The sequence below is a fragment of the Enhydra lutris genome, unplaced genomic scaffold, assembly GCF_002288905.1.
Source record: "Enhydra lutris kenyoni isolate GAN:26980312 unplaced genomic scaffold, ASM228890v2 scaffoldscaffold26, whole genome shotgun sequence".
Classification (NCBI taxonomy): domain Eukaryota; kingdom Metazoa; phylum Chordata; class Mammalia; order Carnivora; family Mustelidae; genus Enhydra; species Enhydra lutris.
The window spans coordinates 9,617,807-9,643,678 of record NW_019154110.1 but is presented as its reverse complement, the minus strand read 5'-3'; the positions used below and the strand labels follow the sequence as shown (position 1 = coordinate 9,643,678).

At 41.8% G+C, this 25,872-nt stretch overlaps 1 protein-coding gene across 2 annotated transcripts in view; it reads right to left on the bottom strand.

The window, feature by feature from the left end:
- Positions 1-25,872, bottom strand: part of LOC111151383 (adaptor related protein complex 2 beta 1 subunit) — a 129,835-nt gene that overhangs the window by 14,889 nt on the left and 89,074 nt on the right. For both annotated transcript variants that reach the window (XM_022509370.1, XM_022509371.1), the window contains 2 exons: positions 2,143-2,227; positions 1,105-1,191 (listed from right to left, as the gene is read on the bottom strand). In XM_022509370.1, the coding sequence (XP_022365078.1) occupies positions 1,105-1,191; positions 2,143-2,227 (172 nt within the window). The remainder of the gene's footprint in view (positions 1-1,104; positions 1,192-2,142; positions 2,228-25,872) is intronic.

The following is a 25,872-nucleotide window of genomic DNA, read 5'->3' as shown; positions in this document are numbered from 1 at the left end:
GGCAGATGTGTGGTGTTCCTGAAGAGAATCAACTTAGTAGTTATTCCAATGGAAATTATAGAAGACTGTCTCCTCAGACACCTAGCCAAGGGCTCAGGAGAAGCCCCGTAAGAGAAGATTTGTCTGAACACAGAGGATGAATACATTGCAGAGCCCCAAACGATGACAGTTAAAAAGAAAAGGTTGGAATGAGAGGACCGTGAGTTTCTCCCCCTTCTCTGTAGTCCCATAGTGCCTCTTCCTCCCAGTGTTATGCTCTAAAGACACTGGGACGGCAGCACGCCAAAAACCTCACACGAGAAACACCAACACACAAGGAGGAAATCAATAAAAGAGAAGGTACTGACTAAGCACCAAGGCTCATTTTCATTCAAACTCAGAAGGTTGTGCACTAGTCTCAAAAAAGAGTGACTGGGACCAAGGCAGGACAATGTGGAGCTCAGGGCCCTTGGATTCCTGAGGAAACTTTGTGAAACAAGCCCTATCACTATCAAGCTCTAGGGACTGATAGCTACTATTTCTCCTCTTGGGTTACAGCTTTGATGTTCTATTACAGTAATAAAATGAACTACAGAAGGGTCTGGGGCTTTTTAATGATGACTAAAGAGGTTAGTATTATCCTATGAAAGTTGATCAAGGCAAGTTAAAGAAAAAAAAAAGCTAATTTAATCAACTATGATGTATTTTTTGTTTAGTAACAAACACAAGATTCTACCTAAGGATCTCAGAGAGTTCCCTTTCTTCCAATACCACAGGCTGATAGAGGAGAGAGTCCTTTTAATTCCTGGGAGGGTTTACACCCTCAACTGGCGCTTCAGCCACCGGAGGCTCCCCAGAGGGCACAGTGAGCACGTACACGACTAACACCGGTCTGAGTACTGAAGAACTCGGTGGATGGACCCATCCTAGTTTGTTTCTGAATCTGTCAGCTTGGAAGTAATCTAGCACCTACATCAAAACACCTCAAGTTTTTAAAGAGAAGTTTACAGGTCAAATATCTACCATACACCCACCAGAAACAGGCAGATATGGAAAGAAGAGGTAAGTAAAGACAAAATTTTCAAATATCTAATAAGATGCACATGAAATTCAGTCATTACTCACCAGCATTTAAATGACATTCCTTAATCTGAAACTGAAGTTCATTTTCATTGGGAATATCCTTCCATGTGGCAAGGAAGACCTGGCGCTCTGTATGGGGAAACAGAGGGAAAGGAAGGGTGTGCACAGTCTGTCGATATTCTGATTTCTGGCACCTTACACCATTTCTCTTTCGGAGTGCTGGCTCTTACAATACATCCAGGAGCGGCCTGGAACTGGAGCCAATTCTCAGCCATGCAGAGGTGCTACATTCCACATCAAGTATTCTCGTATAGGCAGCAGTAAGATACACCAGAAGAAGCTCACATCTAGGGTTTAGTCTTGGCTCTACTGTTTTCCTATGTCATGCCTTTGGGTAAGTCTTCTGATCTTTCTAATCCTTAATTTCATCATATGTAATTACATCTATCCTGCCTACCCAAAGAGCCACTGTAAGAGTCAGATCAATTCAGTACCAATACAATTCATATGTACCAGTCTAAGCAGTTTTATTAGCTGGCAGTTTCATAAGTAAGAGAAGAGAGAAACATCAATAACCACATGGGGTGTACTGAGGTTTATTACAGATTACTGAATTCTTATTTTGAGACAGTAAGAACTTAGTACAGGGCTGGCTAAGTGCTCAATTTGCATGTATTATCTCATCCAGCTTTTACAATAACAATTTCTGCTTTGCAAACTTGGAAACGGAGACTCAGGAAAGCTAAGCACCTTGTCACAATCACACAGCGAATACACAGCCAAGGTGAGATTTAAATCCATATCTCCTTGTCACCAAACCACTGACTCCGTGCTGGTGTGACTAGATTATTCAGGTAACTAGCAGTGTGATACAGAGACCAACAGCAAGGCAAGATCAACTGTGACTCATGAGAATCCATATGATCAGCAAGTATTAGACCTTTAGCCTTAACCCCACTCCTCCCCACCCCCGCCTTTTTAAAAATCTCAAAAGAACTTGTACTTCTGGGTTATGCTCTGCCTGACATTCAGAGGAAGGGCGATGGTATATTTGGCAGAAGGACAGGAGGACGTGCTTACCCATTTTGCCATCTTCTACAAAAAGCACATTGAGTGGGATGAGGCAGCTGAAGTAAAAGACATCAATATTGTTTTTCACAGCCACCTGCCAGGAAAGTAATGAGGGAAAATTAGGACATCACAGGAAGCCAGGTAGGAGGGAAAGGGCAGTATGTGTCTGGAAATATATCACTCTATTTCTTTCCTCTCTCAGACAGTTCAGGACTCCCCAGACCAAGACCTACCAGCCCATATGCTGCAAAGCACATCCTTACTCATTCTACTGTTGGAGCACTGTGAGAACCTGCAACTCCACCTCTTTCTAGGAGGAGTCCCCAGAGGGAGAAACTGAAGATACAAGTTCTGCATCAAGAATAACCCCCTGAGGGGTGCCTGGGTGGCTCAGTGGGTTAAAGCCTCTGCCTTCGGTCATGATCCCAGCCACATCGGGCTCTCTGCTTGGCGGGGAGCTTGGTCCCCCCTCTCTCCCTACTTGTGATCTCTGTCAAACAAACAAACAAAACCTTAAAAAAAAAAAAAAGAATAACCCACTGAGTTATTGTTTGTTTCTACAGTTATTAATAGAAGCTCCTGTTACCACTTACTATTAATATTACTTTTTTTTTTTTTTAAGATTTTATTTATTTATTTGACAGACAGAGAGAGGTCACAAGTAGGCAGAGGTGGGGGGGAAGCAGGCTCCTTGCTGGAGCAGAGAGCCGGATGCAGGGCTCGATCCCAGGACCCTGGGATCATGACCTGAGCTGAAGGCAGAGGCTTTAACCCACTGAGCCACCCTGGCGCCCTCTTTTATAAAATCTTATTTTTCGGGACGCCTGGGTGGCTCAGTTGGTTGGACGACTGCCTTCGGCTCGGGTCATGATCCCAGGGTCCCGGGATCGAGTCCCACATCGGGCTCCCGGCTCCGTGGGGAGTCTGCTTCTCCCTCGACCTTCTCCTCGCACATGCTGTCTCTCTCTCAAATAAATAAATAAAATCTTTAAAAAAAAAAAAATCTTATTTTTCAAGTCCTACAGTTGGAAAAAGCTTGCTGGGTCAACCACTGTTAAATCTGATGACTAGAAGAAGGAAAGGTGCAAGCGAAGAAATGCAACCTCTCCTCACAAGATGCAGTTCTGACTTAGGCTGCGATTCTACGCCAGCCCTTTCAGCTCAGAACATGCTGTTTGCAGTTCTAAAAAGCTACACTAAGTACTTTTATTTAGGGGTGACACTGATTGGTGAATATACCCAGAGACAGGCAGGTTCACTGCAACAGATTACAAAAACCACAGACTGTACGAAGGGAGAGGAGGAGGCGAACTGCTCTAAACCACCACTTCCCACTGGTTTCTGTCACTAATGACTCTCCCATCTACGGTCTTGGCACCACTGGAAGACATTTCTCTGGGCAAGTTCTATAATCAGTAACTGTGTCTATTTCTCTTTTATTTTGTTCTAAGCAAATAAAGTAAAAAACTGCTATCCCACTGCCCCTTCAGGGCCAATGGCTACACTTCAACAGCATATCTAGCTTTTTACCAAAACTTTGGCTATCGGATCCAAATATCCTTTTTTAAAGTCCTTCCAGTTCTTTTGTGCTTATTATCAACTCATCTCCCCTAGCTTCAATAGTACCTTTATTTCCTCTTCATAATGTGCTTATGTCTACTTGACACCGTCTTTCTCTTTTCTCTCCCACAAGAACCCATCAAATTACTTTCTTTGTAACTTATGCTTTTCAATTACCAGTCCACTAGGAGTTTCTGACCTATGTTCCATAATCTGATGCCCAGACGGCAGGATTCTCAAAAAGCTTGAGTCGGGTAAATATAAGCAGAGTAACTAACCGCAGGAAAGAGGTCCTCAAACACCCTTTTAGATGTACTAGAGCACCACTCAGAAAGATTTATATCAGTTGTGGGCTGCTGGGAAAGAGGTATTTTCTAATTCATCTGGTACTCAGCAATGAGAGAACTGTTACTTCAGATACGGGCACCAAGAAGATCTTGAGGTAGTGCCAGGCTCTGCAAAGGTTATTCAGAAGAGAAAACTAGATGGTATAGGTGACCCTGTCTGGGTTATAGAAAGGTCTTATGTGAAATGCAAGTGATTATTGTTACTATTATCTTTGAATAAAAAGCAGTCCTATTTCACAATGTGCCAGTCATTCAAACGTTCATTAAGGTTTACTATGTCCCAAGCATTTGAGATACAGTGAAGAATACAGAAAATACAATCTTTGTCCTCCGGGGGATTATATTACTGATTTTTTTTTTTTTAAAGATTTTATTTGAGAGAGTGAGCAAGAGAAGGAAAAACAGACTCCCCACGAAGCAGGGAGCCTGCCATGAGGCTCAATCCCAGGTCCCTGGGATCATGATGCCAAAAGCTAACTCTTAACCGACTGAGCCACCCAGGCGCCCCCCATATTAGTGGTTCTTAATCAAAGACATATTAGAATCACCTGGAAAGATTTTTCAAAACTGATGCCAGGGCTTCATCCCACGTAAATAACGATCTAAATCTGGGACCTGGTGTGTGCATTTTGGAAAAAGTCCCTAGGAAGATCAACCAGATAAGCAATTAATTTAGAACAATGTGAGCTAAGAAGTCAGGATAGGCTTGTAAATATCTTGTTCTTCTGAGGGAATCCTTCTTCTAAATGGAGGTCTTTAACAACAGAAAAGACATGGAAAGCTTTTCTAGGTCAGTAGTACTAAATCATTCTGTCTCGCGACCCTTTTGACAAATAGAAGTCACGGACCCTCTTCCTGAAAAACGTTTCAGACAACGTTTGACACACAATCGGGGGTTTCAGGACATCCTGAAGACTATCCCTGGACTTCTGCTCTAGAATAATTGTGAGAAGCTGGGACACCCAAATCAGAGGCAGCAGACTCGTGGGTTTGTGGCCTGGGAACCAGACCAGACCACCTGATTTCAAATTCTGACCCTGGCATGCTTACTAGCTGTGTGACTTTGGGCAAGCAGTACTCAGCTCAGGGTCCTGTCTGCACATGGAGACAATGGCACGGAACACATGGGCTGCTAGGAAAAGAGTGGGTTAACATCTGCAACGAAGCACCAAGAATGGTGCCTGGCTTACGGTAAGTAATAGAACAAGTGTCTGTGAAAAAAAATTCCCTCTTTCACCATCTCTTTTACCTATTTATTCAGAATTTTTCATAATAGAAGATAACCATAGTAGGCATAAGTGAAATCTTCCATGTGCTCAAACACAGTACTACTGCTATGCTAAAAAGGGACCAGACGAGAGGGGGAAAAATAGGCTTATTAGCAAGCTCTTGGCCTAATGATTCTTCTTGCTACTGTGTCCTTCATAAAATATCTCTTTACAGGGTCAATAGCACAGGTCACTCTGGGGGAGGCAGTTCCCTTCTTTTACAATAGCTTTTCAACCTCTGCGTTTTGCAGCTCTCAAAAGTTTTACTCTTGGCTAGAACTCCATTCACTCAAGAATATATGGTTCTCTTGGATCCACCTCTCCAGTCTAGTTCCTTAATGTCAACCATATCAAAATTACTGCTTGTTCCCCCAGACACTGAAACTCACAGCTCTGTGCCTCCTTAGTTGTTCTTTCTGTTTAATATATTTTCCTGAAGCTTCAGCTGTCTGAAAAACACCTATTTAATGTTAAGATTCAGTTCAAGCTTAAGATTTCTCAGGAAAACTCTAACCCCTCCCCCACAGCACCCCGTGCATACACCTCTAGCACAAGATAAAATCACTGTTTGTTTCCATCTGCCTCACTCACAATATAATGAACTCTGAGTGCAGGGGCTCTCACTTTCACTGGCATCCTAATAGCTTAAGAAATATTTGTTGCATGAAATTAAGGGTAAGATGTTGAGCAAATGGAATGAAACACTGGTTTCCCAACCCCTTTTCTACCTCTATTATCATCTGTATGCATAACATAATCCCATTAACATCTCTTGATCAGCAAACTGTACTCAACAAGGCTGGGATGATAGATAAATGCCATTTTTATTTCAAATCGCTGAGCTAATATAAGATCTATATGCTAAGAATAACATAGGTAGTAAATCACAACTCAAAATACTTGACTCTCCAAGGATGTGCCAATCATTCCTTAGGAGTTTAGGCCAAAAAGAATCATGGGAAAAACACAGTTATGAAGCCAGTTCGATTCCAATCTGGACGGCAGATCCTCTCAAAAAGAACCTTAAAGAGTATAATACTGATTGCTCCAGAGTTTTCTTATTTTGAAATTCGCCATCCCAATAGGTACAAAATAGAAAGACATAATCCAGACAAGCTGGAGAACTATTTCCCGAGAGCTTTAAAACCAATGCCTAGGGGCGCCTGGGTGGCTCAGTGGTTTAAGCCGCTGCCTTCGGCTCGGGTCATGATCTCAGGGTCCTGGGATCGAGTCCCACGTCGGGCTCTCTGCTCAGCGGGGAGCCTGCTTCCCTCCCTCTCTCTGCCTGCCTCTCTGTCTACTTGTGATCTCTCTCTGTCAAATAAATAAATAAAATCTTTAAAAAACAAAACAAAACAAAACAAAAAAAAACCAATGCCTAACTTGCCTATGGGAAATCAATGAAGACATATATATACCAACTGCCTTAGTATCTTCACCTGGATAGCTAGTATCTCAAAATGAACATGTCCCAAACCAATTTCTTGATCTCTCCTCCCATCCCTAAAGAGAACCTCCTGCTGTCTTTCCAAACACAGTAAACAGAATACCACAAAGCCTTCTAATAGTGCCCCTGCTTTTGCACCTGCCTCCTCCACTCTCTGTAACACTTAGCTTCCCCAGTCTATTCTCAATACAGCAGCCAGAGGGATCCTAAAATGTGGGTCAGCTCATAAATACCTCTCTGCGCAAACCTCCAATGACTTCCCGTCTCACTCAGAATAAAAACCAAAGTTACAATTGCCTATAATCTGATGCCTATTACCTCTCTGATGTTATGTGCTGTGACTGTCTCCCTGCTAGCTCCATGTCAGCCACAGGGGCCTGCTGTTCTCCCCTGCACGTATCAGGTACTCTGCGACCTCGTGGTTTGTGCATTTGCTCTATCTTCTGTCCGCAATTCTCTCCCTCTCCAGAAATCTGCATGCCTCATTCCTGGCTTCCTTTAGGTCTTTGCTTAATCAACTATTATCGTTCCACACAGGTCTTCCATGATCAGCGTGTTTATAAAATCACACCACCCAATCTCTAACCTCAGGACTGTCTATCCAAGTCTCTGGTTTCTCTTACCTCCACTGCCCTCATCTGACATACTATTTTACTTATTCCCCTGTTTATCGCCTCTCCCTGTACCCCAGCCTCCAGCAGAATATAAATGCTATGAGAGAGGGGGTTTTTGTCTCTTGTTCACTACTGTATTCTCAGTTTCTAGAACAGTGACTGGTACAGAGTACTCAGTAAGAATGCTAATTGGAAAATATACTACTCAGAGTATCTGAAAACCACTGAGGTTTAGACAACATATAAACTTGGTCTCAAGTTTCCAAAAGGACAGTACTTCAAGTTTTTTCTAGTGTACTTCCCTTAACAGAAGAGGAAAGTATGGATGTCTGTACTGGGGTGGAAGTAGCAGGAAGGGTCAGGGTTGGGGGTATGGGGGTATAATATGAAGTAGCCCATCATAAGAACAAAATTTCTTTGAAGTTCCATGCTATTCCATAATGCATCTGTATGTTTTAATATGAAAATGTGTTTATCCCCTTACCACAGTAAAACTGATGCTACACGAAAAATGTGCCACATGCACTCCTCGCTTCAAGTACCTCCTAGCATTGTGTTTAAAATTGTGGATCATGACCAAGTGATGCTTCTTAAAATTAATACAGTGGGGGGCCCCTGGGTGTGCCCAGGCTGAGTGGCTCAGTTGTTAAGCATCTGCCTTCGGCTCAGGTCACGATCCCAGGGTCCTCAGATTGAGCCCCGCATTGGGCTCCCCGCTCAGCGGGAAGCCTGCTTCTCCCTCTCCCACTCCCTCTCCTTATGCTCCCTCTCTTGCTGTGTCTCTGCCAAATAAATAAATAAAAATCTTTAAAAAAAATTAATACAGTGGGTTGAAACTGGCATAAAATAAACTGGCATAAAATAGAGGAGCACCCAGGTGGCACAGTCAGTTAAGCCTCGAGTCTTGATTTCCGCTCATGTTGTGATCTCAGGGTCATGAGATTGAACCCTGTGTCAGGCTCTGTGCTCAGTGGGGATTCTGCTCAAGAGTCTCTCTCTCTCTCTCTCTCAAAATAAATAAATAAATCTTCAAAAAAATAAAATAGAGTGGAAAATATCACGGTGCATCTCATGAAGAGTTAAGAGATGTTTCCCAAAACTGTTTCAGTTTTATGTGTTGTGTGTATGTGTATGTGTGTACTGTGTAAAACACATTTCTTCCTGTAAGTTTCCATCAAGAAAGTATAAAAGCCATAATATATACCCTGTTAAGGGCAAGCAGTGAGGAAATGGATTCAATGGGCAAAGGAACAGAATGCAAACCTCAGCTTCTGCTCGGAGGATGCCTAAAGAAGACCACAGATGGTACCAAAGGGCAGATGACCTAATCCTCTAGTCCTCTGCTCTGTCACAAGCAATATGTGGCCACAACAATATGAACCTGCCTGTCAGGGACATCAATGGGAGGAGCAAACAGAAATGATTATGGGGCACTCAGAAAACACAAGAGTAGGCTATAAACGCTTAATAATAATAATGATTTTTAAAAGTTACTTTCCGTGGCTGCTGGGGAAAGTGCAGCCTGTCAGTGTTAGCCTGTAACCACCAATTAGTTTCCCTCCATAGTATAGGAAGCCCGCTGCAGTAACTACAGCCTCTTTATGGTGCACAGCTGGAGACGAACAGGCAAAATTAATATTCTAACCTTGTTCCAGTGTACTCAAAAGTACTATAAAAAGGTACGAGATGAACTCAGTCTGAACTCTGGTAAATGCGGCCTCTCGCCAGAGATAACCGCAGGAGGCACTACCACAGGAGAAACCCAGGCAAGTGGCACACAGCTCACCTCTGAGAGTGTATCATCTACTCTTCCATGACGTCACTTGTGACCTTTCCAAGTCTCTGAAGAATTTTTTTTTTTTTTCTTTCATTCCTCCTCTCCATTTAGCTTTTGGAAAGATTATTTGCAGGCTGGTCCAAGCTAGGACCAGGCAGTGACGCCAGCCATCACCAGTTCTCTGAGGAATGATGATTCAGATGTGTTTTAAGCACCACACCACCTAGTCCACAGATCCTGGGGGACTGGCTCTGAGTGAAGGTTTTTAACGACACACAACTGAGTGATGCATGTCATCTGGAACTCCAGCAGAAGTAGCTCTTTCTGTTAGCTGCTAGAGTTACTAGCTATAGTTTTGCATTCCTGGTCAATGCCAAAAAAGTATCTACCATCTTTAGTATAAATATGGTGTTCCATTTCAAACCCTACTAATAAATCAAGAATTCTCAGAAATTGGAAGTTTAAAGGAGAAAAGAAACTGCAGTGAAAAATACAGCAGAAATAATCACAAGATCCACCACAGAAAGTGTCACTTTACCTTCCTTCTGATGCTAATTCAACTTGAACTTGAAGAGCATCTTTCTTTAGTTTACTTCCAAGACGGAGATTCAAACAAGAACCCTCTGGCTCTGTATTCTTTCTTTCTGTATTCTTTCCAACAAATAACATGGGATTACCTGGCCGCTGAGCAGCCCTCCAACAGTAACAACCTGGTGCCGGTTGTAGATAAAAGCCACACTTGTTTACTCTCAAAAGGTTAGGACTTCTCTCACTGTTAAGAGCATGTGGACAGGGGAACTCCTTACAGGTGAAATGTGACAGGTTCCCCATCTCCTGCTAAAAGCAGTGGCCCCGTGTCTCTAATCTCCTCTTGGAAACAACATGCATTCCAGCATTTGAAGGTTCCGTGTTCAAATAGCACTTAGAGGGGAAAGGAAAGCTCTGAACAGACCTCCAGGTGAGCTCTTAAACTGTAGCATATATAATCATGGGCCTTTAGAACAGTAGTGAGATCCTAAGAGCCAACCTCTCTTAGTAGGCCCAGTTTCGAAAGGAGGTAGAAAGAAACCAAAACAATAAGGCTCCTTCCATGGTCCCTACCCTGTCAGGAGATCTGCTTCATCTCAATGTCAAAAACTCCTAAGAGTTTACACCACGAATTAGAATGAATTAGAATGCAGGCCAACTGAAATCTCCAGAACACCAAAGAAAAGATGGAAGACTGTAAAGTGGTATGGATAGATGGTGGCTTAAAAGACTCCTGGATTAAACTGTCAGAAGCTTCTCATTTGGTCAAGAGGACATCAGAACGATGACTGTCCGCCAAATACCCAAGGCACTGCACCAGCGCCACAGCTACTGGAATCAAACTGTGTAATGCTTTTGAAAATTAAACCAGACCCTCAAGTACTGCTTTAAAAAAGAAACCCATCTCCTTCAAAACCATTTGGAAATAAGGTGGAGAGGTCACAATGTTCACACAAGATGACCCGTATGGCGGGCAGAAAAAGCAGCCCACCTGTGGCGGTCACTCAAGCTAAAGGCCCCGCAGGTAGGCCGAAAGCACAAGGCCAGCTTTGTGACAGCTCAGGCTGGCATGGATTTCAGCCCAGAAGGGTCTAGACCCTTTTTCTCCTTATCTCTGAATTCATAAACAATCATACCCATTCCTACCAAAGTACACTTTTCTGATACCAAGTGCAAAAATTCTGGAACTGGGAAGTGCTAGACCATTAACTTTATTTTATTATTTATTTTTTTAAGGGTGCTCTTTCCCTTTAAAGGCAAAAGTTAGATAGTTTTGAGTATTTGAAAAAATTGTTTTCTAGCGAAGAATGGAATGAGATACAGTGATCTGCTGGCAAAAGACAATCTTTTTTGCTCTTCCTATTAAAATTTGTCTCCCTAAAGCTTTGTGTCTATCAGGATTGTGAAAAAAGCTTCTTTCTGGTCTCACAGTAAAAGGGAATTGTTCAGCTCTAATTCCTATCAGGCGTCCAAATGATTTTGGTTTTCTCTGAAGCTCTAAGACACTTACAGAACACCCTTCAGCTTCCAATTTACTCTGAAAATATCATCCAAAATAGTCTTAGGCAATTAGGATAGCAGTTTAATAAATAGTTGCATGGTGGCAATTTGTTTTACTTAAAGTGGCACACAGACATAGGTTAGCAACAGAAAAAGTTCTCCAAATATTAGAACAGTAACATATTCTATTTTCCTAGTTATCTCCAATCTTGGAATTAGGATCCATTAATGTGCTGTGCTCTTACCCCTTCAAATACTGATGAGCAGAGTAAAGAAACAACAGACTCTAATGTTTGCTCTGCCCACTTTGAGAGAAAATGAATTTGAATTTGTAGTCCTCGGATTAAAATTGGGACTGAGGGGCACCTGGCCAGCTCTGTTGGTGAAGCATGTGACTCCTGATCTTAGGGTCATAAATTCGAGCCCCATGTTGGGTATAGAGATTACTCAAAATTAAAATCTTAAAAATAAAACAAAGGGGCACCTGGGTGGTTCAGTGGGTTAAGCCTCTGCCTTCAGCTCAGGTCATGATCTCAGGGTCCTGGGATCGAGCCCCACATCAGGCTCTCTGCTTCCTCCCCTCTCTCTCTGCCTACTTGTGATCTCTATCTGTCAAATAAATAAATAAAATCTTAAAAAAAAAAAAAAAACTGGGCCTGGGGCCAACCTACCCAGGTAAAAGGGTATTAAATCAGAGTCATGGGGTAGGCTGCGAGGCCACTGAGCAACAACAGGCAGAGACAGAGTCTGCGGATACTCTGCTTGCTAAGACAAGGAGATGGCCTTGCTGAGTTTGGTTCAAGAACCACATGCATCTGATATTTGTAAACACTCCCTTAAATGAAAACAAAAAGTTCATTCAACAGCAAATATTTATTAAGTATTCTGTGCTAGGCATTGTTATTGTTCCGGGCACTGGGAGATAATAACAGTGCACCAGAGAGTGCCCTTCTAGTTTGCATTCTAGTGGAAGAGGAGGTGGAGGTGATAATGAACAAGCACGTTAAGCAGTATTTAACAGGGATAAGTGCTCTGGGGAAAAGTAAGGGTAAGGGAGGGTCCAGAGTACTGGGAGCCCAGAGTGGAAGACTTGTTAAAAAGGTACTATTTTAGCAAAGGCCTGAAGGAGGTAAGTAAGCCATGTAGATATGCAGATTGGGAAAAGGAACATTCCAGATATGGGAAACAGCAAATTCAAAGGCCCAGCCGTGGCAAGTACCCTCTGAGGGTCAGCAAGGGAGCCAGTGTGGCCACAGTGGAGTAAGGAATGGTGGGCCAGATGCACTCAAAGAGGAAAGGCACAGCTAGATCACAAAGGGCCCTAGAGACTACTGCTGGGATTTTGGCTTTTCCAATTAGAAAAAAAAATCAAGTACAAGTTCTTTCAGATTGGCGGGATTCTAACAGGGCAGTGGTATAACAAAAATTAAGCAGTCATCATAATTCTCCTGCTTCCCTTCCTCTCTCTCTGCCTGCCTCTCTGCCTACTTGTGATCTCTGTCTGTCAAATAAAAGAATTAAAAAAAAAATCTTAAAAAAAAAAAAAAAAAAAAGAAGAACCATGCCTATGTGGACAGGGTCACTGGAGAGGGCAGCTGGTGCCTCATGAGGAACCTGGGTCAAGGGAAAAGAATGCTAAGATCCATTGCATCTGTTTTTGCTTCAGGTAGCTCCCACATTTTTACAAAGTTTTAGATGTCAGACAAAATAAATCAGAAACTTTTTTTTTTTTAAAGATTTCTTATTTATTTATTTGTTAGAGAAAGAGAGAAAGAACACACAAGTAGGGGGCGCAGCAGGCAGAGGGAGAAGCAGACTTCCCGCTCAGTAAGGAGCCCAATGTGGGACTCGATCCCAGGACTCTGGGATCATGACCTGAGCTGAAGGCAGATGCTTAACTGACTGAGCCGCCAAGGAGTCCCAAAATAAGTCTGAAACTTAACAGCAAATGTAAATGTGATCTCTTCAGCCAATATAGAACCCACCTGCCATACTATCTTGACCAATCTGGTTACTATCCAGAAACCTCTACTGCAAACCCCAAATTCTCTCTTCTTCCAGCAGCATTTCCACAGGACTTTCAGCTTGCCTGACAATTCCGCAAACCCTACGGTCTTATCTTAAACAGGTTCTGCCAGGTCTATATAGGCTCTAAACCTAAAGGCACCACTCTCTCTGTCTTTTCCTTGAGAGATCTGGCTGATGTGCCCTTGGTTGCGGCTGCCATCTCTTAGAGTACTACTTCCTGTGACACCACGAACTGTTTGCTACGTAGGGCTTACTGTTAAACCTAAAAATAAATTTAATACATACTGTACTGAATGATAAAACAGTAAAGACAGGGCCAGTAAACTACCAATTAAACAGCGCCAGGGTGGCTCAGCTGGTTGAGCGGCTGCCTTCGGCTCAGGTCATGATCCTGGGCTTCCAGGATGGAGTCTCGCATCGGGCTCCCAGCGACTTGGGGAGTCTGCCTTCTCCCTCTGACCTTCTCCTCTCTCATGCTCTCTCTCACTCATTCTCCCTCAAATAAATAAATAAAATCTTAAAAAACAAAACAAAATAAAAAATCTACCAGTTGAAGTTGACTAGATAATCCACACCCCCAGTCTGGTATGTTGTGAGACAGAAGACCCAATGGGTACTCAAAGACCTCAGTAATGAGAGAGAAGGAATATTACTCATTTTTAAATCCTAGGCTAAAAGTGATCTAGAATCTAAAGTAGATCCTAGGTAATCGACAGACAGTCTCAGATTAGTTAGCAGCAAATCATAAATTAAATGGGTTCACAGGTGTGCCAAAGCTCTGTTCCACTGTATTAATTGAACCTTAACATGGACAAAAGGAGGACATACAGGTTCCAAGATGCCTGGGCACACAGGCAGGCCCCCATGTGCAGAAGCCAGCTCCGACTAGCTTTACTAGAGCAACAGATCAGACACAGAAGAGACAGATCGTTCTCAGGAGCATGAGCTATGGAATTGAGAAGTTCTGTGCTTTCAGCCTTCTGACTCCTTCAATGGCTCCTGGAAAGGATCACTGTTACCACACAAAGGACCACCATTTATACCCACACTTCTCAAAAATGATTAAATAATATTTTCCTTGGTCTCCAAACTGTAACTAATTCTAAGTACATTTACCAGTGTCTCTGTTTCTAACCACTTTTTCTACTTAAAATTAGAACAATAAAACTGACATCTATTTGCAGTGCACACAAAGAAATGTCCTTCCGTAAATTTAGGCCTTCCTGAAGTGGACTGAAAGGGAAAATGAATTCAGACTGAATATACTTTCATTTTAGGCCCACCTAACTGATTTCCAGGTGAACCTTGAACCTTGATTCAGAAAGAAACTTGTTCTATAAAACCACAAGCTGTAGAACAAGGATCTACACATAGAATCTAAAAGAAGACATATTTTAGTTCAATATAAATAGCTTTAACAGTTTTAAGATAAACGGACCATTTTGGGTAGTAAATCGTTAGTATTCATGCAGATGTTGAGATGCCATCACTGCTAATACAGGGTAAACTCGATCAGAAATAGGGCTTGGGGCTGGGTGGCTCAGTTGGTTAAGCGTTTGACTCTTGGCTTCAGCTCAGGTCATGATTTCAGGATTGTGAGCTGGAGCCCCTTGTTGGGTTCTGCCGCTCAGCACACTGAGATTCCTTCTCTCTCTCCCTTTCCCCTCTTGCTCTCTCTCTCAAATAAATGAATAAATCATTAAAAAAAAAAAAAAACCCAGAGCTTGAAAGTTTTATTTTCAAGGTCTATGGACCTCAATACCATGAAGCCTAAGCATAACTCCTACATAAAAATTATGAATAAAGCAAATTCTTTTATCTCATTGAACATGATACTACAGCAAAATATGAGTATTAATATGAATGAGGGCAGGCTATGGCTCTCAAGTGGGTCTCAATCCAGCTGAGAAAAACCCCAGTGAGCTCTCTTTAATTCCAACTTGTGATGTAATGTAAAGCTTTAACACTTTGCCTAAAGATTATCAGCCATAATGAGAACACAGGGACTAGAAAGAGGTACCTGCTTTTTATTCAGAATTCAAAGTCCTCTACTGCATAAAGATCACATGGTTACATCTACTTCCCAATTATTTATCAAATCAAAACCACAAAATTGATTCCATTTTTTAAAAGATTTTATTCATTTATTTGAGAGAGAGAGAGACAGCAAGAGAGAGGGAACACAAGCATGGGCAGGAGAGGGAGAAGCAGGCCTCCTGCTGAACAGGGAACCCAATACAGGGCTCGATCCCAGGACCCTGGCATCATGATTGGAGCTGAAAGCAGATGCTTAATGACTGAGCCACCCAGGTGCCCCTGATTCCACTTTTCATCATCCACTCCTAACTTAACATCACGACATAAAGAAGGCTGGGATTTTAATAGATAAAACCCACAAATCACTTTTTAATTTTTAAAATTTTTATTTATTTGATAGAGATCACAAGTAAGCAGAGAGGCAGGCCAAGAGAGAGGGGGAAGCAGGCTCCCTGCTGAGCAGAGAGCCTTATGCGAGGTTCGATCCCAGGACCCTGAGATCATGACCTGAGCCAAAGGCAGAGGCTTAACCCACTGAACCACCCAGGTGCCCCCACAAATCACTTTTATTAACCACTTTGGAACTACTGTGTGAAATTCATTATTGCTCAAGATTTGCAGCTTGGGGCTCTGTTACTTAAGTAATCTGATCTCAGAACCCCCCCCCCCCTTTTTTATGAGGAACTAGGTCCCAAGCTTGGGTGTTCTGAGAACTGAATTCTGGATTCCAGGAACAACGGTGTCCTGCCACTGATGCCAGATTTATGATCCACCTGGACCAGCTCTGCTTATCAAAATACAGAATTCTTATCTACTGGTTATGGTGGTTCTTCAAAGAGGGAAGTTGCTATTAATAGATATATCCTAACAGAGAGTCTCAGAGCCAGTAGCTGAGTGTCGGTTACAGAAAGACAAAAGATACTGCCCAGTAGAATCTTGATTACCTTAATAAAAAGGATAAGGAGTATTCTCAACAGGGATAACCTAGTAAAAAAGCAGTATCTAGTACACAAGATACTCTAATTTCTCAGATGAGACATGAAAAGTACATCAAATTGGAAGCAGCAATCACAGAAAGTAATTTTCTCTTTCTTCGGTAGTAAAATGTTTTCATCCTTCATAACCAAGCCTCCATGACCTACATAGTGCTAATGGAATATTTCAGGTTCTGTCCTGTCTACAGGGGTTATTTTCAGCCCTGGCTCTACCTGTCCGACCTGGGAATCTCTTATAGCTCCCATAAAATCCACCACTTCAAGGACTCCACAGCTGTTCAAGCAGCATGCAGTCCCATAAAAGCAACCAGAGTGCACAGTCCTCAACTGTGGATCCTGGGAGACCAAAGGACGTTTTCAATACTGAACTTGTTTGGCTTGCACAATAGTCAAGAAAACTCAGCAAATGCCAAGCTGGTTAGCTTCATCTGATGGAAGCTGCTGAAAAGGTCTTCCATTTGGAAGCATTTATCAGTTTTTCTGGTGTAACAGCTACAGCTGTGGGCTTTCTGAGTGTGAACTGACATATGTAAGCCATGAAATACCAGGGACAGGGACCATCTGCAACTGATTGTCTCACAGGCTGCGACTCAAATGTAGGAGTAGCAAGGGACAGAATTTTCTCAAGGCCATACACTGGCAAAAAACCCTTTTGGCTGACTAAGATCTTAAAGATATGAATAAATAGGACTGTAAGATTGTGTTCTTTGCAGCTGGGAGCTTCAGCACTTTCTGCCCTAATCATTCAAAAGTTAAAATGAAAGAAGTTGTTTTATTTTTTTTTATTTTATTTTTTTAAAGATGGTTTTATTTATTTCACAGACAGAGATCACAAGTAGGCAGAGAGGCAGGCAGAAAGAGAAAGGAGGGGAAGCAGGCTCCCTGCTGAGCAGAGAGCCTGATGTGGGGCTCGATCCCAGGACCCTGGGATCATGACCTGAGCCGAAGGCTGAGGCTTAACCCACAGAGCCACCCAGGGACCCCAAAAGAAGTTGTTTTAGAAGAGACATTCAAAAAAACCCAAGAGACATTTTTGCTAATATTCATCCTCCTATCAAACAATCCTTATGTAGGATTTAAAGGTGACAGATTGATAACAAACACCTTATATAGGAAAAACCCAATTCTTTATCCATAAGTTTACCTCTAAGGCTCCTAATTATAAAGTGGTATAGAAGGAAGGAAGAATTTTTATAAAGGTGCTATCAGACTTTCAGGTAAAGATAGCAGACTGAAAAATCACAATGATGATTTCTTTCTCCTGAAAGAAATTCTGCCGTAATTAAAGAAAAAAAAATTTAAGGGTATAAATTATAAAGATAAGGTAGGAAAAAAATACAATAGCAACAAAGTCTTGGTGACTGTAAAAGACATGGATTAGCAGCACCACCACAATTCTCAAAGACTCAGGACTGGCAGCATGTCTGGAACTGTACGGAGGGGGAATGCAGGGAGGGAGTGTCAAAAGAAAGAGCGTTAAGATGCGGTTGGAGTCCCAGATCCCCACCACCACCACTCCAAGCTACCTTAGCCCCTCAGCGAAAAAATAGAGATTAATTCTTTTAGAAGATAAAATACATGGTACTTTGAAGGGTGTCAGGCATGGCTGAGGGGTGGTGGATTCAGTGAATTTATGCATAATGAATGCTGAGACTCTCCAGCCATCTTTCCCAATTTAGCTGCCAGAAAGCTGGCAGAAAGCCTTTATATTCTAGACAAGAGAGTCAAAGATAATTTTTGGAAGAATTAAGCCAACCCAAGAAGATAGACATTTAAGTACTAACACAGAGGATTCCAGTTGCCCTCAATGATGAGTAAAATGGAGCTCTGGTCCTGGGTCTCATGGTTTAGAAGCCATGCTCTGATCTTCCTCTGGCCTCCCTGCAACTCATGGACAGAAGAATCATCAGGACCAAAGAGATATGCCCAGACAGAACACACAGAATCTCCTGGCAGACAGACCCAACACTGTTTTCAGGGCCTGCTTGAAATACTTCTACTAATCATTTTTCCTGAGGGTCAGTTAGCATGCCCTTAGGTCCAAGGAATGACAAAAGGGTAGAGATAGGATGAAGGTGACTAGGACGTGAAAAACGTTTCTCCACTTATACTCCTGAGTGGACAAATGGGGAATTTTAGCAGAGAACCAAATGGAAATCCTAGAAATGGAAAGTACAACACGTGAAACGAAAATTATAGTGGATGAATTTAAAAGAAGGCTGTAGTGTACAGAACAAAGAGTTGGGATACTTGAAGACATATCAATAGGAATTATCCAGTAAAAAGAACAGAGAGAACGAAGACAAACAGTTTCAGTGATCTGAGGGACAGTATCAAGTGGTCTAACATTTATGTAACTGGAGTTCCAGAAGAAGAGAGATAATTGTGCAGGAAAAATTTGAAGAAATAATGGCGAAATTTTCCCAAGTTTAGGAGAAACTATCAACTTACAGATCCAAGAAGGTCAATGAACCCTCAGCCTGATAAATACAAGGAAAACATCTAGGTACATAATGGTTAAACTGCTGAAAACCAAAGATATTAAGAATAAGAGAGGGAACCCACAGATCAGCACCGTCCAAGAAAACTTTCTATAAAGGTGGAAACGTTCTGCTTCCATAATGCCCAACCTAGAAACTACTAGCCACATGTGCACCTGAAATGTGACCAATGCAACTGAGGAAATGAGATTTTATTTTGTTTTAATTAATTTCAAGTTATATAGCCACATGTGGCTAATGCCCATCATAATGAACAGTGTAGCCAAAGAGAATTATGAGATATCAAGCCGTCGTAATATGTGCACTTTAGTGATACAAACAGACAGTAAAAATAGAAACAAAACAGTTTAAGATACGGAGGTAAGTGGAAACCTTAACACTAGGTATTTCACGTTAAGGCGTTCTTGTTAATTTTTTAATGGGAACAAGAGTTATTGTGGTTATATATATATTTTTTTTTAATATTTATTTTTATTTTTTTAATAAACATATATTTTTATCCCCAGGGGTATAGGTCTGTGAATCGCCAGGTTTACACACTTCACAGCACTCACCATAGCACATACCCTCCCCAATGTCCATAACCCCACCCCCCTTCTCCCAACCCCCCTCCCCCCCAGCAAACCTCAGTTTGTTTTGTGAGATTAAGAGTCACTCATGGTTTGTCTCCCTCCCAAGTGGTTATATTTTTTAAAAGAAACCTGCTTTAAAGATATATATATTGAAATTTCACAGATGAAATGATATGTCTGAGATATGCCTCAAAATTAAATGGAGTAGGGCTATGGACGGGGTATACATGAAAGAGTACTAACGACAGATAATCACTGAAGCTCAATGATGGGTACGGTATACAGGGACTCATAACACTATTCTGTTTACTTTTGTAACGTTAAGAATTTTCCAAAAAAGTTTTTAAAAAGTAAAGCAAAAGGAGAAAGATGGAAAATAAGAAGGAAAAACAGGGGTTGGCTCAGGAGGGTCAACATCCAAATGACAAGACTTCTAATAAGAGAAACAGAAAATAAAGGGAGATCTACAAGTTAAAAAAAAAAAAAAAAAAATCCCAGAACAGAGGGCTACAAGTTTCCACTTTGAAAGAGCCCAGTGAGTACCTAGTACAATGGATGAAAAGGCTCATACCTCTTGAGGCTCATCATTATGAAATTTCAGAATATGAGGGATAAAGAAAGGATCTTATAAGCTTTCTTTTTTTTTTTAAGATTTTATTTATTTATTTGACAGACAGAGATAGGCAGACAAGTAGGCAGAGAGGCAGGCAGAGAGAGAGAGAGAGAGAGAGAGAGGAGGAAGCAGGCTCCCCGCTGAGCAGAGAGCCGGATGTGAGGCTCCATCCCAGGACACTGGGATCACAACCTGAGCCCAAGACAGAGGCTTTAACCCACTGAGCCACCCAGGCGCCCTCTTATAAGCTTTCAATAAGAAAGAACATTAGCGCAGAAAAAAAATCAAGAATCAGAACCGCATCAGACTAGAAGGAAAATGATTTCTAACCCAGGTATACAGAAACTGTCAAAAGTATGAAGTAGACATTTTAGAACATGTGAAACTTCAAAAACTTTATTCTCTATATACCCATTCTCAGGAAGCTACCAGAGGATATTTTTCATCAAAATGAGGAAGTAAACAAAGAAAAGAACCATATAATAGGAGACCCAGCACTGAAACGAGATGAAGGCAATGAACCTCAGAGTGATGATGAAGAGAGATCCCAGGATGACGGCCAATCTTTCACAGATAAGAAAATCAGTCCAGAATAGAGCAGGTCAAAAGACTCCAGAAGGGACTTCAAGAAAGTGAAAGTGAAAAGACTCCTTGGAAGGGTCTGATCTCATGGGAAGTTGGGACTGAATTATAATTAAAAACACAAAAAGTTAAGCAAACAAGAAGAAATAGTTATTAACAGGTTAGTATGCAACTGCTTACAAAAAGTTTTATGGAGAAAAAAATAATTACACTTTTTAGCTCAGCTTTGAAGTATAGTCCTAATAATGTAAACACTGTGGGTGCCTAGGTGGCTCAGTCTGCTAAGTGTATGACTCTTGGTTTTGTTTGGTATGATCTCAGTGTCATGAGATCGAGCCCCATGTTGGGCTCTCTGCTCAGCAGGGAATCTGCTTGTCCCTCTCCCTCTGTTCCCCTGCCTTGAATAAATAAATAAAATCTTTTTTAAAAATAACATAAACACTGGGGCGCCTGGATGGCTCAGTGGGTTAGGGCCTCTGCCTTTGGCTCAGGTCATGATCCCCGAGTCCTGGGATCGGGCCCTGCATTGGGCTCTCTGCTCGGTGGGGAGCCTGCTTCCCCTGCTCTCTCTCTGCCTGCCTCTCTGCCTACTTGTGATCTCTGTCAAATGAATAAATAAAATCTTAAAAAAAAATAACATAAACACTGAACTCTGATTAAAACAAATTCTGAACTAGCTCTATCAGGAAAATAAGACAACAGGACATAGGTATGAAGAGGACATCAGTGAGTGCGGAAAGATGTCAAAGAACACCTAACAATTGGGGCACCTGGGTGGCTCAGTGGGTTAAAGCCTCTGCCTTTGGCTCGGGTCATGATCCCAGGATCCTGGGATTGAGCCCCACATCAGGCTCTCTGCTCAGTGGGAAGCCTGCCTCCTCCTCCTCGCTCTCTTTCTCTCTCTCTCTCTGCCTGCTTGTGATCTTTGTCTGTCAAATAGATAAATAAAATCTTAAAAAAAAAAAAAAAAAGAACACCTAACAATACAAGCATGTTACTCACACAGAGAGGTAAAAGCAAAAGGTCTCAAGTGCAAGAAGCAAGAGAGCTTGACTATGGAAAGAGAAAACTGGAGCCATGTTGTGGGGAGAAGGCTGGGGACTGGGTTCTTCTCAACTAACTTCGGAACTAGTTCACTCTTTAAATTGTTTATGGGGGGGGTGCCTGGGTGGCTCAGTGGGTTAAAGCCTCTGCCTTCAGCTCAGGTTGTGATCCCAGGGTCCTGGGATCGAGCCCCACATCGGGCTCTCTGCTCTACAGGGAGCCTGCTTCCTCCTCTCTCTCTGCCTGCCTCTCTGCCTACTTGTAATCGCTGTCTGCCAAATAAATAAATAAAATCTTAAAAAAAAATTGTTTACAGGGGGCGCCTGGGTGGCTCAGTGAGTTGGGTCTCTGCCTTTGGCTTGGGTCATAATCTCAGGATCCTGGCATTGAGCCCTGTGTCAGGCTCTCTGCTCGGCGGGGAGCCTGCTCCCCCCTCCCCCACCTCTCTGTCTCCTTGTGATCTATCTCTCTGTGTCGAATAAATACATAAATAAAATCTTTAAAAAAAAAAAAAGATTTAAATTACTTTTAGGGTGGCTCAGTTGTTAAGCCTCTGCCTTCGGGTCAGGTCATGACCCCAGGGTGCTGGAATCAATTCCCACATGAGGCTCCTTGTTCAGTGGGGAGCCTGCTCCTCCCTCTGCCTGCTTTGCCTGCTCATCCCCCTGCTTGTGTTCTCTCTCTCAGATACATAAAATCTTTTTAAAAAAATTGTTTATAAAATCATGGACAAAATTAAAACCAATGATCTCATAAGGGTGTATACAGCCCAGTGAGAAAGGAAGCCAAGCAGCTGCGGGAACTTTACAGCATCTGTACAAAGCCCAGGATGAACACAAGTTATATTGTAAGTCTATTGTCTTTTTGCAAACACTGACTTGATGAAGCAGTCACTCGCCAGGTGTCAAGTTTGAAGAGGTATATTGGGAAAATGTTTCTAAGCAACTAATACAGATGAAATGAAAGTCAAGGATATCAGAGAGACAACTCCTTTAGAAGTTAATTCTAATTTAGACATTTGTTAATGTTTTTTGTTTTATTTAAATAGAGGGAACCAATTCTCTTTTTAAAAGAATATAATTGTATGCTATAAATAAACTCAAGATCAGATCCCACCAGAGGCAAGCTAAACTTCGTGTACTGTTTATAAATTGGATTTGCAAAGGCTTTAACAACCAACATCGGTACAGTAGGAGACATCTTCTTGGCTCACATCTCTACTAGGTACTTAATTCTTGTCTCTAATGTAAAATCTGTTTTACATTTTAAGAGAGAACAGTGTCTTTTTAACCTTTGAATAGCGTTTCAGATAGACCATAAGCAAGTAAGTTGTTTGATGAGCACTGCAATAAAACATTTTTTTTAAAGATTTTATTTATTTATTTGACAGAGATCACAAGTAGGCAGAGAGGCAGACAGAGAGAAGGCGAAGCAGGCTCCCTGCCGAGCAGAGAGCCCAATGTGGGGCTCGATCCCAGTACCCTGGGATCATGACCCGAGCTGAAGGCAGAGGCTTGACCCACTGAGCAACCCAGGCACCCCTAAAACATCTTTGTATTAAGTTCTACACGACAGTTCTGGCACCTGGGTTTATTTGTCCTATATATTGAAAGGAAATTAGCCAAAATAATTTAACCCACACTGCCTTCAGAATTTCATTTCCTCAAACTCCAAACATTTTTTCCTTTCCTGATTTTATCATCTGAAGTAGAAAAGCACTAATTTTCCCACATGAGTTCCTGGGTTTAAACACTATGTAAATATAATGTTTAAACACCAATCAATCTTCACCTGGCTTCATCTGGACCTTTATGATCTAAGCTTGTTGGAGTTAATATCTGATTCTTTTTGTTTATACTGGGACAAGGGCAGAATGGAAGCTGGTGCCTAAAGTTAACCACCCACCTTAAGCTAGCCATTATTTTTTTTTTTTTAAAGATTTTATTTATTTATTTGAGAGAGAGACAGTGAGAGAGAGCATGAGCGAGGAGAAGGTCAGAGAGAGACTCCCCGTGGAGCTGGGAGCCCGATGCGGGACTCGATCCCGGGACTCCAGGATCATGACCTGAGCCGAAGGCAGTCGTCCAACCAACTGAGCCACCCAGGCGTCCCGCTAGCCATTACTTTCAATTAGCACCAGCAGACATTAAATAGAGCTACCCAGAGGAGAAAATAAGTGTTTCTAAGTTTTTGCTTATCTTCTCCCTGGGAAATGTCAATTAATGAGAAAATAGTCATAATTATGACATCCTTGAAAGAAGATGTAAAATTTTTAAAGGTCTGCGTCCTGTAACTTCAGGTTTGCAAAAACAAAAATTTACTAGTCCTAATCAACACTTCTGAGGGAAGGATTTGGACTAAGACTCAACTACTCTTATGAGGATTCCTTAATCGGGATGCTCATTTCACTGAAGGAGAAATGGAATTACAAATAGGAAGGTAAGCTGACATTCATTTATTTGTTGATTCCGTTTTGTTTTAAAAGCAGAAAAATTTGCCCTGGTTTCTGTGACCCAAATTCCCTTTCCTACTTCTACAGTAAAGCACTCTTGCATTCATGCTGACTGTCCTCAAATACTGTGCTGGAGGCTCTGTGGGCCAACAGGAGGTTAGATTTCAATGCAAAAGGAGCAGGTGTAGATTTGGGTTAGTTCCTTACTTCAGGATTCTGTGCTGGAAAAGCCCCTTAGCACACTGCTCTCATCATAGTAACAGCCAGTTCCATCTACACAGTAATCCTGTTTTGTTCTTCTAGTCTGAGCCAAGTTCTTTCATGACTCACTCATCATTGCTCCAAATCATTATACCCTTTGCAGAGAAAGAGGCATCCACTAACTGGCAACAAGATAGGGAACTGGTGAACAGCCTTGGTGTGCTGGTATTTAAACTACTGAAAGAACAGTAGTCTTAACTCCAAGTAACTGTACTGGTGATGTCTCACCATCAGTACTAGGATTCACACTGTGATTTCCAGAAGATTGAGCAATGGTATCCCACTTGTCTTGACTGGAAAGTGGAAGGTTGATATTTTTCTTTAATCATTTTGAACATATTTTATATTTTTAGTCTCATTCAGAATATTTATTTCAAGTTCTTGGTGGAAAGGGAATACTCATCCTCTGTCTGCTGTGTCTTCTGTCTTTCATAGCACACCTTTCCCTCTTTTTATGGTTCAATTTGTGAGCTTTTTTTTTTTTTTTTTAAGATTTTATTTATTGATTTGAGAGAGCGAGCAAGCACAAGCAGGGTGGAGGGGCAGAGGGAGAGGGAGAAGCAGGCTCCCCACTGAGCAGGGAGCCTGAGGCAGGGCTCGATCCCAGGACTCTGAGATCATGACTTGAGCCAAAGGCAGTTGCTCAACCAACTAAGCCACCCAGAGGCCCCTGTGAGCTCACTTTCAAAGAGATTTTCTTTCAGCTGGGAGTCCTGATGGCTCTGAAGTTTAGAGCTGTTGCAAAACAACTGCTTTGTTTTGCTTCTGCCAGGTACCCTGAGTTTCACCAGCCCTGGACCAATTTTACATTAAGTTACTGGTGTGGAGAATGCTATACCTACATATCTTGTATAAATTTGGACTACATGCCCATATATTATGCCATGTACGGCTAAATATTGGGCCCTGGATTTGTCGTAAGAGGGCATACAGAATACTTGCCAGAGAGAAACTTTTCCATCACCTGCCTTACTGGAAACATTCTTCCCAGTTTCCCTTCCATTGTGGGAATTACCCTTCCAGGGTATCAGCTCTGTGCAGAGATCAGTTACAGTTCCCAATCTCAGGTGGACCCAGGGTGTCTCTCTTGTCCTTACAAGCATTTAAAAACCCCACAACATCTAGGGATAATATCTGTCTTAATAACCCTTTGATACTGCTACACTTGAGCTTATAAGCTTACTAGTCTGCCTTCATTTACCTGAATATAAGCTTGAAAGGCTTATATTTCAAAAGAGAAGTTCAAAACAGATGAAAACTGAATGAAACTCTCAACTAGTACTTAAGCATTCTAAAAAATTCAGCACTTTCAAGATCAAGAGGCTTCTGCAGACCTGATAAAGTTCTGAGCTCCAGTAAGACGCTGCTACTTACAATAGTTAGTGCTAATAGGGGCCTTTAAATCCAAATAACCGTATTTGTGGTTGTGTGTGCGAAGACAGCCTCCACATAAATCTGTTCTCATATAAATGACAAATCTGCTTCAAAAGTCTTTAGAAAAAAAGGTTTGTAAATAAGTAATACATCTTTACAAGTTTCTAAATATTTGTTAAGTAAAAGAACGAGTAACTTCCTATGTCAAGGTATGACTTTTTTTTTTTTTTTTTTTTTTT